The following is a 10,416-nucleotide window of genomic DNA, read 5'->3' as shown; positions in this document are numbered from 1 at the left end:
ATGGAATCGACCAGTGCGATCATGTATCCTATTATCAGCGAAAGCGCTTTAATGATGAATATTGAGGCATTCGAGAAGACATCCTTGTCCCAAGGATGCTTAGACAGGCCCACAGTTAGAGCTGCTGGATTCCTTAGAAGGGATTCATCGACGGAGATCATCGATCTAAACAAATTAGCCCAGAAGAGTACGTCCGTGATTCAATACGTAAGTATAAAAAATATATATATATATCGTCTTTGAAAATCATATTTTTAAAGTTAAAAAGAAACTTAAAAGAAAAAAATTTCCTCGATCGTTGAAGGTTGAAGTTATCGATGCCGAGGGCCGTTTGTACTGCGTGGATGATCTCGTGAGCACTTCTTGCTGGTTAAAAATCATTAAATTCGCAAACGACTGTCAAAGTTGCAATGTTCTTCTAATGATCAATGACAATGGTATAGTGTTGAAAACGATAAGGAATGTAGCTCCTGGCGAACCTTTGCTTATGTGGTTTACAGAGAATATTTTAGCGATGCTGAGTATCCCTTTCTTAACCCCCTCTAACATCCAAGGTAAACATTTAAGTAATAATAAAAAAAAAAAAAAAAAAGAAGCACATTAGAAAAATTGCTTGCTTCGAGAAATCAATTCAAATTGAAATTCAAGTTTTTAACTAAGTACACGTTTATGATTTCAGGCAAGAATCGCTACATCTGTCACATATGCAACAAGCTGTTCGAATATCCCAATCCTTTGAAAATTCACCTGGCCCTAAAGTGCAATCGACTGGACACTAATCATCTATGGTCTGTTCTGACGAAAGAGTTTGCCTTATCGTCGAGGCCGAGCTTGTCTCTCAGCTTGTTTCCTCAGTCGACTTTCAGATTCAAGCTAACAAGATCGCCCGAACCCTCGTCCACCGGAATATCGCCAATCTTAGTAGAGACTATGGATAATAATGTTATCCCTCCTAATAACAATTCATCTGAATCGTCAGAACAACCTTCTCCGTCATCCTCGAATCCGTTTTCCCCAAGTTCCGTGCAAATTTCTCCCAAAGACCCGTCGATCCGAGTCTCTCCCACGGGCAAAGATATATTGCCATATCGTCAATCTGCGTTCAAACCATACACAAATCAGAGCAACATGTTCGCAAATGTGTGCCCCTTATCGAGAACCGATACCGTTTTAACGTCGTACAACGTTCAAACGAGCACCGCGTCGATCAGCACCGATGTTCACGCGGCGCAAATGGAGACGATAGTTAGCAATCTTGGGAAATCAAAGCAAGGGCATCTTTGTATTTATTGTGGAAAAGTTTACTCAAGAAAATACGGTCTAAAAATTCACATTAGGTAAGAGTTTTTAAACTTTTTTTTTTTTTCCATCTTATTATTTAATCAACGAAATGAAATTATACGTTGATTAATAAGAATGACACATGAATGCTCTACTCTTATTGTCGAACGAATAATTTTTAATTGTCGTAAAATATTTTTCGAAAAATTCAAAAATTTAGTAAAAAGTTCGCGAAAGGAAGAGATAAAATAAATTTTTTTCATCTTTTTCGTTTACAGAACTCATACCGGTTATAAACCATTAAAGTGCAAATATTGTTTGCGACCTTTTGGAGATCCTAGCAATTTGAATAAACATGTTCGATTGCATGCAGACGGTGAGACACCTTATAGATGTGATTTATGCGGAAAAGTTTTAGTTAGACGACGAGATCTTGAGAGACATTTAAAATCGAGACATCAAGAAAATCAGGAGCAGACTTCGGATACCTCGTCCGATGGAGTTGACGTTTAACAGACAAATGCTATATATTTTGTGAGACAGTAACTATTACTTCGCTTAGTTTACATCGGCGAACAAAACTGTCTTCGATATTAAAAACAATTAGTTCATATTAGTAAACAAAGTCATCTGTGAAGTTGAATCTTGTAAATCTTGTAAATTTTGTAAATTGGGACATGTTTATATAGTGAGCGCTTTTGTGATCAAAATGTCAATTATTTTTATAAAATGTTTGAAATATGATTGTAAATATTTAATTAGAATAAGAAAAGTAATTAGTGAGAAAAGATATTAATATTTAAAAATATTTAAACAAACATCGTTAAATGTTTTGTTTAATAGAAAAGTTTTCGTTCACTTCTTGTAAAATTTGTAAATATAAATTCTTTATGATATATGTACAAGTATATGTATATTATAAAAAGAAAGAACGAAAATGTTACATATTATTGGTTAGCTTTATTATTAGTTTTATAGTTATGAATTTTGTAATCAATTTTTATAATAGATGAAAATTATACATGAACTACATGAAAATTCTAATAAAAATACATATTTTTTAATATTGAAACATTATTAAACATATTTTTAATATTAAAACTATTGTTAATTTAATATGTAATTAAAATATTAAAATAAAATTGTTATTTTATATTCATTGATAATACTTATTGAATATCTATTATCTTCTAATATTACGATTTTATTAAAAATATAAATTGTTAAAATTTTAATTGGTCTTACTTTATTTCAATAATTAATAAAAACTAAATAATTAAAATAATTACTTATATAAATTTCAATAATTATAAATTAAATTGATATATTGTACAATACAAATATTACAGATCAATATATGTATATTTAAAAATATTCAAATATTTAACCTCATCACATAATGAAAAATTATAATTTTTTATGCATAAATTAAAAAATTAATTAATTAATTGATATGAAATGGTAAATATAGAAATATAAATGATATATAAATAAATTATATAAATAAGCTATATAAAATTATATAAATATATAAATTATATAAATTTTATTTAAATATAATAAGTTTTGTTAAATTTTTTTTCAATTTAATTTTAATGTAATCCTTAGATTACAAATAGAAATTCTTGAATTCTTTTATATAAATCAATTTAATTAAATTTTTAAAAAATTTTGATTTTGAATAGATCTTATTTAAATAAAATCGATTTAAAGCAAGAGGGCATTACTGAAGTATTTCTATAGTAACGCCATCGTTTGAGCATAATGGTAAACTTTGTCGTTCCTACTGTCTTATACATTTGATTTGGTCTGGCAGCTTACAATAATCAACTTCTACTTATATCTGTAATAATTGCTATAACATAAGTATTGTGAATATACTAACGGTGAGTTTATTGAACGTATAGTTAATTATAAAACTAAAATATTATATACTTTAACTATTTTTTCATATACCTTGTCTTTTTAACGCGTTCAGATTTAAAAGATGGGCGACACATGTAGATCGAATTATGATGTAACCAGTTTCAATAATCATTTATAAAAAATCAAGATTTGTATATAATTTCGTAAATAACTTTTTGTTACAGCATTATTAAAATGGCTACGATTGCACGTAATCTTCGCCCTTATTTAAAATACATTCGTAATCAACGAAGAACTTATGCCGATAAACCTATTAGCGATGAAATGAAATTTACTTTCGCTGGAGCTAATCAGGTAATAAATATAATGTTTGTATATATTATTATATATTATAAATTCGTAATTAACTATTATAGGTGTTTTATGATGAATCTGTAATTAAACAAGTAGATGTACCATCATTTTCTGGTTCTTTTGGTATTTTACCAAAACATGTTCCTACTTTAGCTGTATTAAAACCTGGTGTAGTCACAGTACATGAAGAAGATGGGTCAGTCAAAAAAATTTTTGTTTCTTCGGGTACAATTACTATAAATGAAAACAATAGTGTACAGGTATGTATTTAGTACAATTCTATTATCTAAATATAATAAATTATTAAGTAGTTTCTTACTTGTTATTAAAATATTATAAGAAAAAATATTGAATAGATTTTAGCAGAAGAAGCTCATCCTGTAGAAAATCTTGATAATTCAGCAGTTAGAGAACTTCTTAGTAAAGCTCAACAAGAACTTTCATCTGCGACAACTGAACAAGATAAAGCTGCAGCAGCAATTGCAATTGAAGTTTCAGAAGCTCTGGTGCAAGCTGTGCAATAAACATTAATCAAGCATTGAGTATGTGTTAAAATATTATTCTTATGTAATTATTAAATTTTTTAGGATATATATCGTGTCATGTTATGTAAAAATATAGTAATATTAAAACAATTATTAAATTATATATATATATACATATATGTATATATGTAACTGACCTCATCACACAAAATAATATGTAATGAAAAAAATAACAATATATAACTTTAATATAATATTTATTATTTATTAACAAAATTTTTTCAATTAAAGCAATTTTTTATATAAAATATAATTAGATATGTTATGTTTAACAAATACCTTTAACAACTTTGAAACTGAAAAATTGCTAATTTAATTTTTAAATAATTCAAAATTTATATTTGTCTAATATAAAATAACATACTTTGGTTTTAAATATCATAATATTATATTTACAAATATTTTTCACACTTTTTAAAATTCAAAACAATTGCTAAACAATAAATATTTTATTTTTTTTAACTATTAATATTTTTAGTACATCACACACAATCACGCGCACAATCACAAATAATTAATACATTTTTTCTAATTTTCATATAAATTCATAAACATTGTTGAATTACAATGTAATATAAATTCAAATATCTTACAACTATTATGTATAAGAATGTTATATACATAGTATTTGTACATTAAAAATGTCATATTCATATACTTAATACATGAATATCAAATTTGGCATTAATTATCTTAAAATGATAATATGATAATCTTGCTAATATGATACAATAATACAATCCTTTTTTTTTTTTTTTTCTATAAATAATTCAACAGTGATGTACATTTAAAAATTTTATAAGTAAAAAAATCTACAAATACATAATATTCACACACATGAAAATATATAACATTTAAAAATCGTATCTATATAAAGTCTTGAAATATAGTACAGGTATGTACAGTCCTATACTCTCAATTGTCCTAGACAAAATTTTAAAAAATTGACATTTATAAGAAAATATGCATTTTAAAGCTAAGCAAACCATTTTATACATTATGATAAATAACAAATTCTTATTCAATATTTATATAAAAATTTGTTTCTTTTAACATGACTAGTTACACAATAAAGTATTTGTTTCATTGGTTTTTTGTTAATTGACACTTCATTAATGGAGGTAACAATTCTTCTCTACAACATGTTACACTGTTAGTACTTTTACAACAATTACGACTAAATACTTTTTGCAATTGTTGCAGTGTTTTTAAACAAATCACAACACAACAAGACCCACAACCACCGGGCTCATTGTCACAAGAACATTCTTTTTGTAAACAAGACACGAAATCGTCTACCATTTTTGATGACACGTGCTTTTTATTATTTTCAGGAATTGTATTATTTGAGCAATTTTGACAATTTTGCTGATGATCACATTTACAATCAATACATTTGCATATATCTGCTTCAGCTGTAATTTTTTGCAGAATATTTCTATTCTTTTTTATTTTTATATTATCTTCGTTTTGCTTTTCATTATCGTTTTCTTGATAACGTCTAATTTCGATACACGTATTAGTATTTTCTACATCTACTAAATTTATATTATCTACTTGTTGTAATGGCTGTAATTGATTTTCAATCTGTAATGGATATGGTTCTGGTTCAACTAAATCAACTAGCGAGTGAACAGCTGTTGGAAATGCATTTAATTCTGACCAAGACTGTCTTCTCAATGCAGATGGAGTTGCCATTGCCATAACATCTATCCAAGGAGAAGGTATTTCTTCCTCAGATGCTATAGCTAATTCAATAGCTTCCGACTGCGTAGTTGTAATAACGTTAGAATTCAATACATGTTCAACTTCATTAAGAGATCCAGTTTGTAAACTGTCATTAATAAATGGTAAATTTTCTATCTCACTATCAAAAAGTTGAGTCTCATTAGAGGAACTAACTATATTTGATACATGACTAGTAACAGAATTTGTATCATACAAAGTGGCATTATTATTTTCAATAATCGTATTTGCATTTGTTCTGTTATCGTAAACTTTCTCGATAATAGTATTATCATTGTTATATTGTTGCACATTATTTGTGAAATCAGATTCTTCTGAAATATGAGCAATAGTGTTTTGTAAATCATTTTGTATAATTTTTTGCTCTAAATTTATTGAATTAGACTTATTTTTATTATTTTTCTTGCTATCTTGAACTTCTATCGAAGAATTAGAAATATATTGTTGACTTTGATCTCGTTGTAAATTTGAATCATTTACTTCATTAAATATTTTAAATTTATCATAACTTTCATTATTATTAAAGTTATCAATTGTGTGTTCGGTAAAATTATTTAAAATAATATTTTCTGATGTAAGAAGAGTGACATTTGTAGATTTATTTAAATTTTCAGTATTTTTATTAGTAATGTTGTAATCAAGTTCTTTATTTATTCTGTTTTGACTTAAAATATCTATTATCTCATTTGTAGAAGTTGATTCATCATTTGGATTTTCTATAGATAAATAAGTAATACTTTCCTTAGTTTGTCTATTGCTAGAAGATAATGGTATAATGGCATAACATGGCACATTTGTATTCTTTGACGTTATTTTATCAACGTCGATTTCTGTTTTCAATATCTCACTATTTCTTTGGTTTCTGTAATCATCTTGGTTGCCTTTATGTTTCTATAAAATATATTATGTATAAAATAATACAAGCATTTAAAAAAATATAATAAATCCAAAATTTTTTACATTACCGTTTCATCATTATTATTTGTTCTCTTATGAGTTTTCAAATGACTTTTTAGACTATGAGGTGTAGTAAAAGATCGTTTGCAATTTCCAATAGTACATACATAAGGTCGTTCTCCGGTATGAGTTCTCTTATGCGTTTTCAAATGATGCGACGCTGTAAAAGCTTTACCACATCCTTTTTCTCGACATCTAAAAAACACAATATACTTTTTTATATCCATTATATGTATTATATATAATTCATTGTGCATAATTGATTTGATGACATAAAAAGAACTGTAAAAATTGGATAGTATATTTTTTAAATATATTTATTTATAAAGTATTAGTTTCAATGTTAATATTATACACCAAGAATTCAATAATGATTATATTTATTTTTTATTGTTAAATTTATGTATATACATATATTCTTTATGTTTATGTATATTTTCTATCTATTTAAAATATACATATATTATTATTATATATTATGTTTTTAAAATAAGGAAAATAAATAAAATACCAAAGCACAATTAAGCACAAAGCTGTGAATAAAAATCAATTAAAAAAATATCAAAAAAACATACTTGTAAGGTCTTTCTTGAGTATGAGTACGAATATGTTTCTTGAGATCACTTAAAGTAGTGAAGAATTTAACACATCCAGTCTCTTCACAATTAAAGGTGTTACCACTGTGTAGTCTTTGGTGAGCTCTCAGTCTGTAAAGAGTATTGAATGCTTTTTCACAGCCTTTGTGATTGCATTCAAATGGTTTCACTTTTGTATGTACTCTAATATGAATCTTAAGACTGTATGATGTAAGAAATGCCTTGCCACAACTTGGTTCTGCACATTTAAATCGATACTCGCCTGAAAGTTTTGAGAATTCCCTCCACATAAAAAGTTTGCTGGACTACCTATTGCTTGCAGTATCTGAAAGCCATGCAGGTCGAAGCGTTCCCTTTATACCAGCATTGATAATTTTATAACAAATAAAAGTATACATAAAAAATTTATAAGGCATCAACAGACTTTATATATTCTTATATATTAATAACAAGAAATGTAACACCAATTAATAATATTTCATAAGCTTACCTTATTTTCCTTAGGCTTAGCAAGCACAAAGAAAGAAAAAGAAATTAATATAATACATTACATTATAATGTAACATGCAAAGCACATATCTTTACTTCATGATACAAATAAAATACTAATAATTTTTAAAATTTATTAAAATCATTAATATTAATATTTTTTATTAAATATTAAATTATTATAAATAATTGTAAAAACAAAATTGTTAGTATGCTATTTATTTTTAATTATAATTAAAGCACTTTACATATTAGTAACATAAAAGCATTCAATATTTTTTATTAATATAAAATTAATAAAATTAATATTCTATGATAGATAAAATTCATGAAAAGTTTATATTTGCCTTTTATAAATTAAAATACATATAAAATCTTTTCTTACCTTTATGTGTTTTCATGTGAGTACGTAGATTTCCAACTGTACTATAAGTTCTATTACAACCTTCATATTCACAAGTATATCGACCAATATGTTTTTGATTTATATCCAAAACTGTACTTTCAATTATATTATTTGCATATGCAGATTTGTTTGAAATATCATCTTGATCAGAATGAATTCGCATATAAATTTCATGAGGACTAATTGAATGATGTATTGACCTATAATAATATATGATATATGCATATATATATATATATATATATTTATTATAAAATATCAAGATAGATAAAGTTATTGAAATGTTTTATTATGTTATATCAATATAATTATTGAATATAATAATGATAAAAAGATATTCTGAATTAAAATTTAAAAAAAAATCACATATATTAAATATAGAATTAAATTTAAATTAAATGATATATTTGATAAAAATATAAATATGATATTAGTATTTAATGATCGTGTATATATGAAAAATGTAATATTGAAAATTAAAAATCTAACTTCAAAATGTTATATCCTTATAAGGATGTCACATAATTCTTTACTATTACAAATAGACAGGTTATGAATAATTTATATTTTATTTATTGATTTCTCATTTTTCATATATATTTAATACATAAGAAATTTATATCATGTCTAATAAAAAAAAATAAAAAATTTATGTGATCTTACTCGGTGGAATTATCATTAGATAGTTTTTCTTCGATAGGAGCATCGTCATCGGAATATTTTTCATAATCAAATACAGTATTTTGTTCATACACTTTTCCAAAACTAGTTATATCTAAACTATCATCTAAACAATCTTGAAGATCATGCGTCACAAGGATATCAAAATTTTCTTCAATATCATCGGCATTCCCGATTTCTTGAAATTTTTCACCTTCCCACGTCGCCATACTTTTTTAAGCTGTACAAACAAATCATGAAATAAGGTTAAAATAGATGCGTCACTAGAAATACTATACTAATTTTTCGATGTTATTTAATCGGTATATCACAGACAAGATACAGAATAGATCTAACATTCAATATATTTTTTTGTTTTCATGCTTCTCTCAGGAGTCCCTTATCATTTTAGTATCATTCTCAACGTTACCGATTCAGCTACGAAGAAGATTACAATAATGGTTAGAACTCAAATTAAATGTAGATATTATAAATAAAAAATAAATCATTAATTGCATATTTTAAAGATGCCTTAAAAATTAAAAAAATAGATTTAATAAATAAATATTTAATAACTTAATTTTGAATAAAATGTTTTAAAATTCATTCTTGTTTTTTTTGTTGATTTGTTATTAGTATAGCAGAATATACAAGGAGATATTCAAAGAATAACTAAACAGATAAGAAAAGCAATGTTATGCGAAAAGGATAAAAAATTGCTGTGTAAAAAAAAATGCCACGGAAAATTAATTAATACAAACATTATTTATGTTTTTTAATGAAAATTTTTACATTTTTAAATTTAAATTTTTTTATTTATATTTTGAGACTAAAGTTTTAGATAAATTTCTCATATTAATTTTAATATAAGATTCTTTTTAATTAATTATTTATTAATGATTATTAAATCAACATCAATGATATATTTTCTATTTATTTTTCATTACTATATAATTTATTTCTAAATATGATTAAATTTGTTATATGCATTTGAAATATTAATTCTTTCTTTATTTTTTTCTTTTTTTTATAAATAAATTTTATTTATAATTATATGATTTAAATGAATAAACTGATCGATTATTATTGCATTATGGAACTTTGCGATATATTCTATAATAATTATTAATAAATAATTAATAGAAAAGAATTTTATATTATAAAATTTTTATGAAAAACTTGCCTGAAGTTTTAGTTTCAAAATATAAGTTTAAAAGTTATTCAAAAATTACGAAATTTTGAATAGAAAACGAATAATTAATAAATTTTTTATATAACATCTTCAAAATGACAGAATATGTTCTCTATTTTTTTCGCATAATATTGCGTTTGTTATCTGTAACCTTGAATACCTCCTTGCACATTCTGCTATGCTAATAACATACAAACTTCAAATGTCCAAATAATAATATGGCGCTGATTTCGAAAACTTTTCTATTGACTCATTTTTCGGCAAAATTTCTGCTTTTTTAAAAATAACATAAAATATAGCAACTTATTTATGATAATGTGAATA

General features: G+C 25.0%; 3 protein-coding genes and 1 long non-coding RNA gene across 7 annotated transcripts; 3 read left to right on the top strand and 1 right to left on the bottom strand.

The window, feature by feature from the left end:
- Prdm13 (PR/SET domain 13) lies at positions 1 to 1,794 on the top strand. The gene is made up of 4 exons (XM_012485291.3): positions 1 to 207; positions 305 to 554; positions 680 to 1,337; positions 1,560 to 1,794. Exons 1-4 carry the CDS (start codon positions 1 to 3, stop codon positions 1,792 to 1,794), a joined length of 1,350 nt encoding a protein of 449 aa, XP_012340745.2.
- Positions 1,795 to 2,230: 436 nt separating this feature from the next.
- Positions 2,231 to 4,240, top strand: ATPsyndelta (ATP synthase, delta subunit). The gene is made up of 4 exons (XM_003692780.4): positions 2,231 to 3,167; positions 3,372 to 3,501; positions 3,564 to 3,761; positions 3,858 to 4,240. The coding sequence occupies exons 2-4, from the start codon at positions 3,382 to 3,384 to the stop codon at positions 4,023 to 4,025; spliced, it is 486 nt and encodes a 161-aa protein (XP_003692828.1). The 5' UTR covers positions 2,231 to 3,167; positions 3,372 to 3,381; the 3' UTR covers positions 4,026 to 4,240.
- Positions 3,856 to 9,130, bottom strand: LOC100872725 (uncharacterized). 4 transcript variants are annotated; one of them, XM_003692779.4, is made up of 5 exons: positions 8,904 to 9,130; positions 8,220 to 8,440; positions 7,325 to 7,607; positions 6,758 to 6,944; positions 3,856 to 6,683 (listed from the first exon to the last, which is right to left on the bottom strand). In XM_003692779.4, exons 1-5 carry the CDS (start codon positions 9,128 to 9,130, stop codon positions 5,130 to 5,132), a joined length of 2,472 nt encoding a protein of 823 aa, XP_003692827.1. In that variant the 3' UTR covers positions 3,856 to 5,129. The 4 variants fall into 4 exon arrangements, with proteins under 4 accessions (XP_003692827.1, XP_031771680.1, XP_086772592.1 ...); XM_031915820.2 differs by lacking the exon at positions 8,904 to 9,130 and adding an exon at positions 7,836 to 7,850 and having other exon boundaries at positions 7,325 to 7,670; positions 8,220 to 8,331; XM_086916466.1 differs by lacking the exon at positions 8,904 to 9,130 and having other exon boundaries at positions 7,325 to 7,670; positions 8,220 to 8,361.
- On the top strand, positions 8,883 to 9,506 carry LOC147656196 (uncharacterized). Its single transcript, XR_015294901.1, has 2 exons — positions 8,883 to 9,166; positions 9,294 to 9,506. It is a non-coding gene; the product is annotated as an uncharacterized LOC147656196 (long non-coding RNA).
- Positions 9,507 to 10,416: the final 910 nt, after the last annotated feature.

This window comes from Apis florea, unplaced genomic scaffold, assembly GCF_048593485.1.
Source record: "Apis florea isolate Af1SG1 unplaced genomic scaffold, ASM4859348v1 contig_3802_pilon, whole genome shotgun sequence".
Classification (NCBI taxonomy): domain Eukaryota; kingdom Metazoa; phylum Arthropoda; class Insecta; order Hymenoptera; family Apidae; genus Apis; species Apis florea.
The sequence above is the reverse complement of the archived record's forward strand: the minus strand, read 5'-3'. Positions and strand labels throughout refer to the sequence as shown.

Excerpts from the sequence above, each read along its gene's own strand:
- Prdm13 (XM_012485291.3), top strand. The coding sequence starts at position 1 with ATGGAATCGACCAGTGCGATCATGTATCCTATTATCAGCGAAAGCGCT. Across the intron at positions 208-304 it reads GTACGTCCGTGATTCAATAC|GTTGAAGTTATCGATGCCGA; the intron begins GTAAGTATAAAA and ends CGATCGTTGAAG. Across the intron at positions 1,338-1,559 it reads GGTCTAAAAATTCACATTAG|AACTCATACCGGTTATAAAC; the intron begins GTAAGAGTTTTT and ends TTTCGTTTACAG.
- ATPsyndelta (XM_003692780.4), top strand. The coding sequence starts at position 3,382 with ATGGCTACGATTGCACGTAATCTTCGCCCTTATTTAAAATACATTCGT. Across the intron at positions 3,502-3,563 it reads CTTTCGCTGGAGCTAATCAG|GTGTTTTATGATGAATCTGT; the intron begins GTAATAAATATA and ends TAACTATTATAG. Across the intron at positions 3,762-3,857 it reads ATGAAAACAATAGTGTACAG|ATTTTAGCAGAAGAAGCTCA; the intron begins GTATGTATTTAG and ends AATATTGAATAG.
- LOC100872725 (XM_003692779.4), bottom strand. The coding sequence starts at position 9,130 with ATGGCGACGTGGGAAGGTGAAAAATTTCAAGAAATCGGGAATGCCGAT. Across the intron at positions 6,945-7,324 it reads ACTCAAGAAAGACCTTACAA|ATGTCGAGAAAAAGGATGTG; the intron begins GTATGTTTTTTT and ends TGTGTTTTTTAG. Across the intron at positions 6,684-6,757 it reads CAAATAATAATGATGAAACG|AAACATAAAGGCAACCAAGA; the intron begins GTAATGTAAAAA and ends TATATTTTATAG.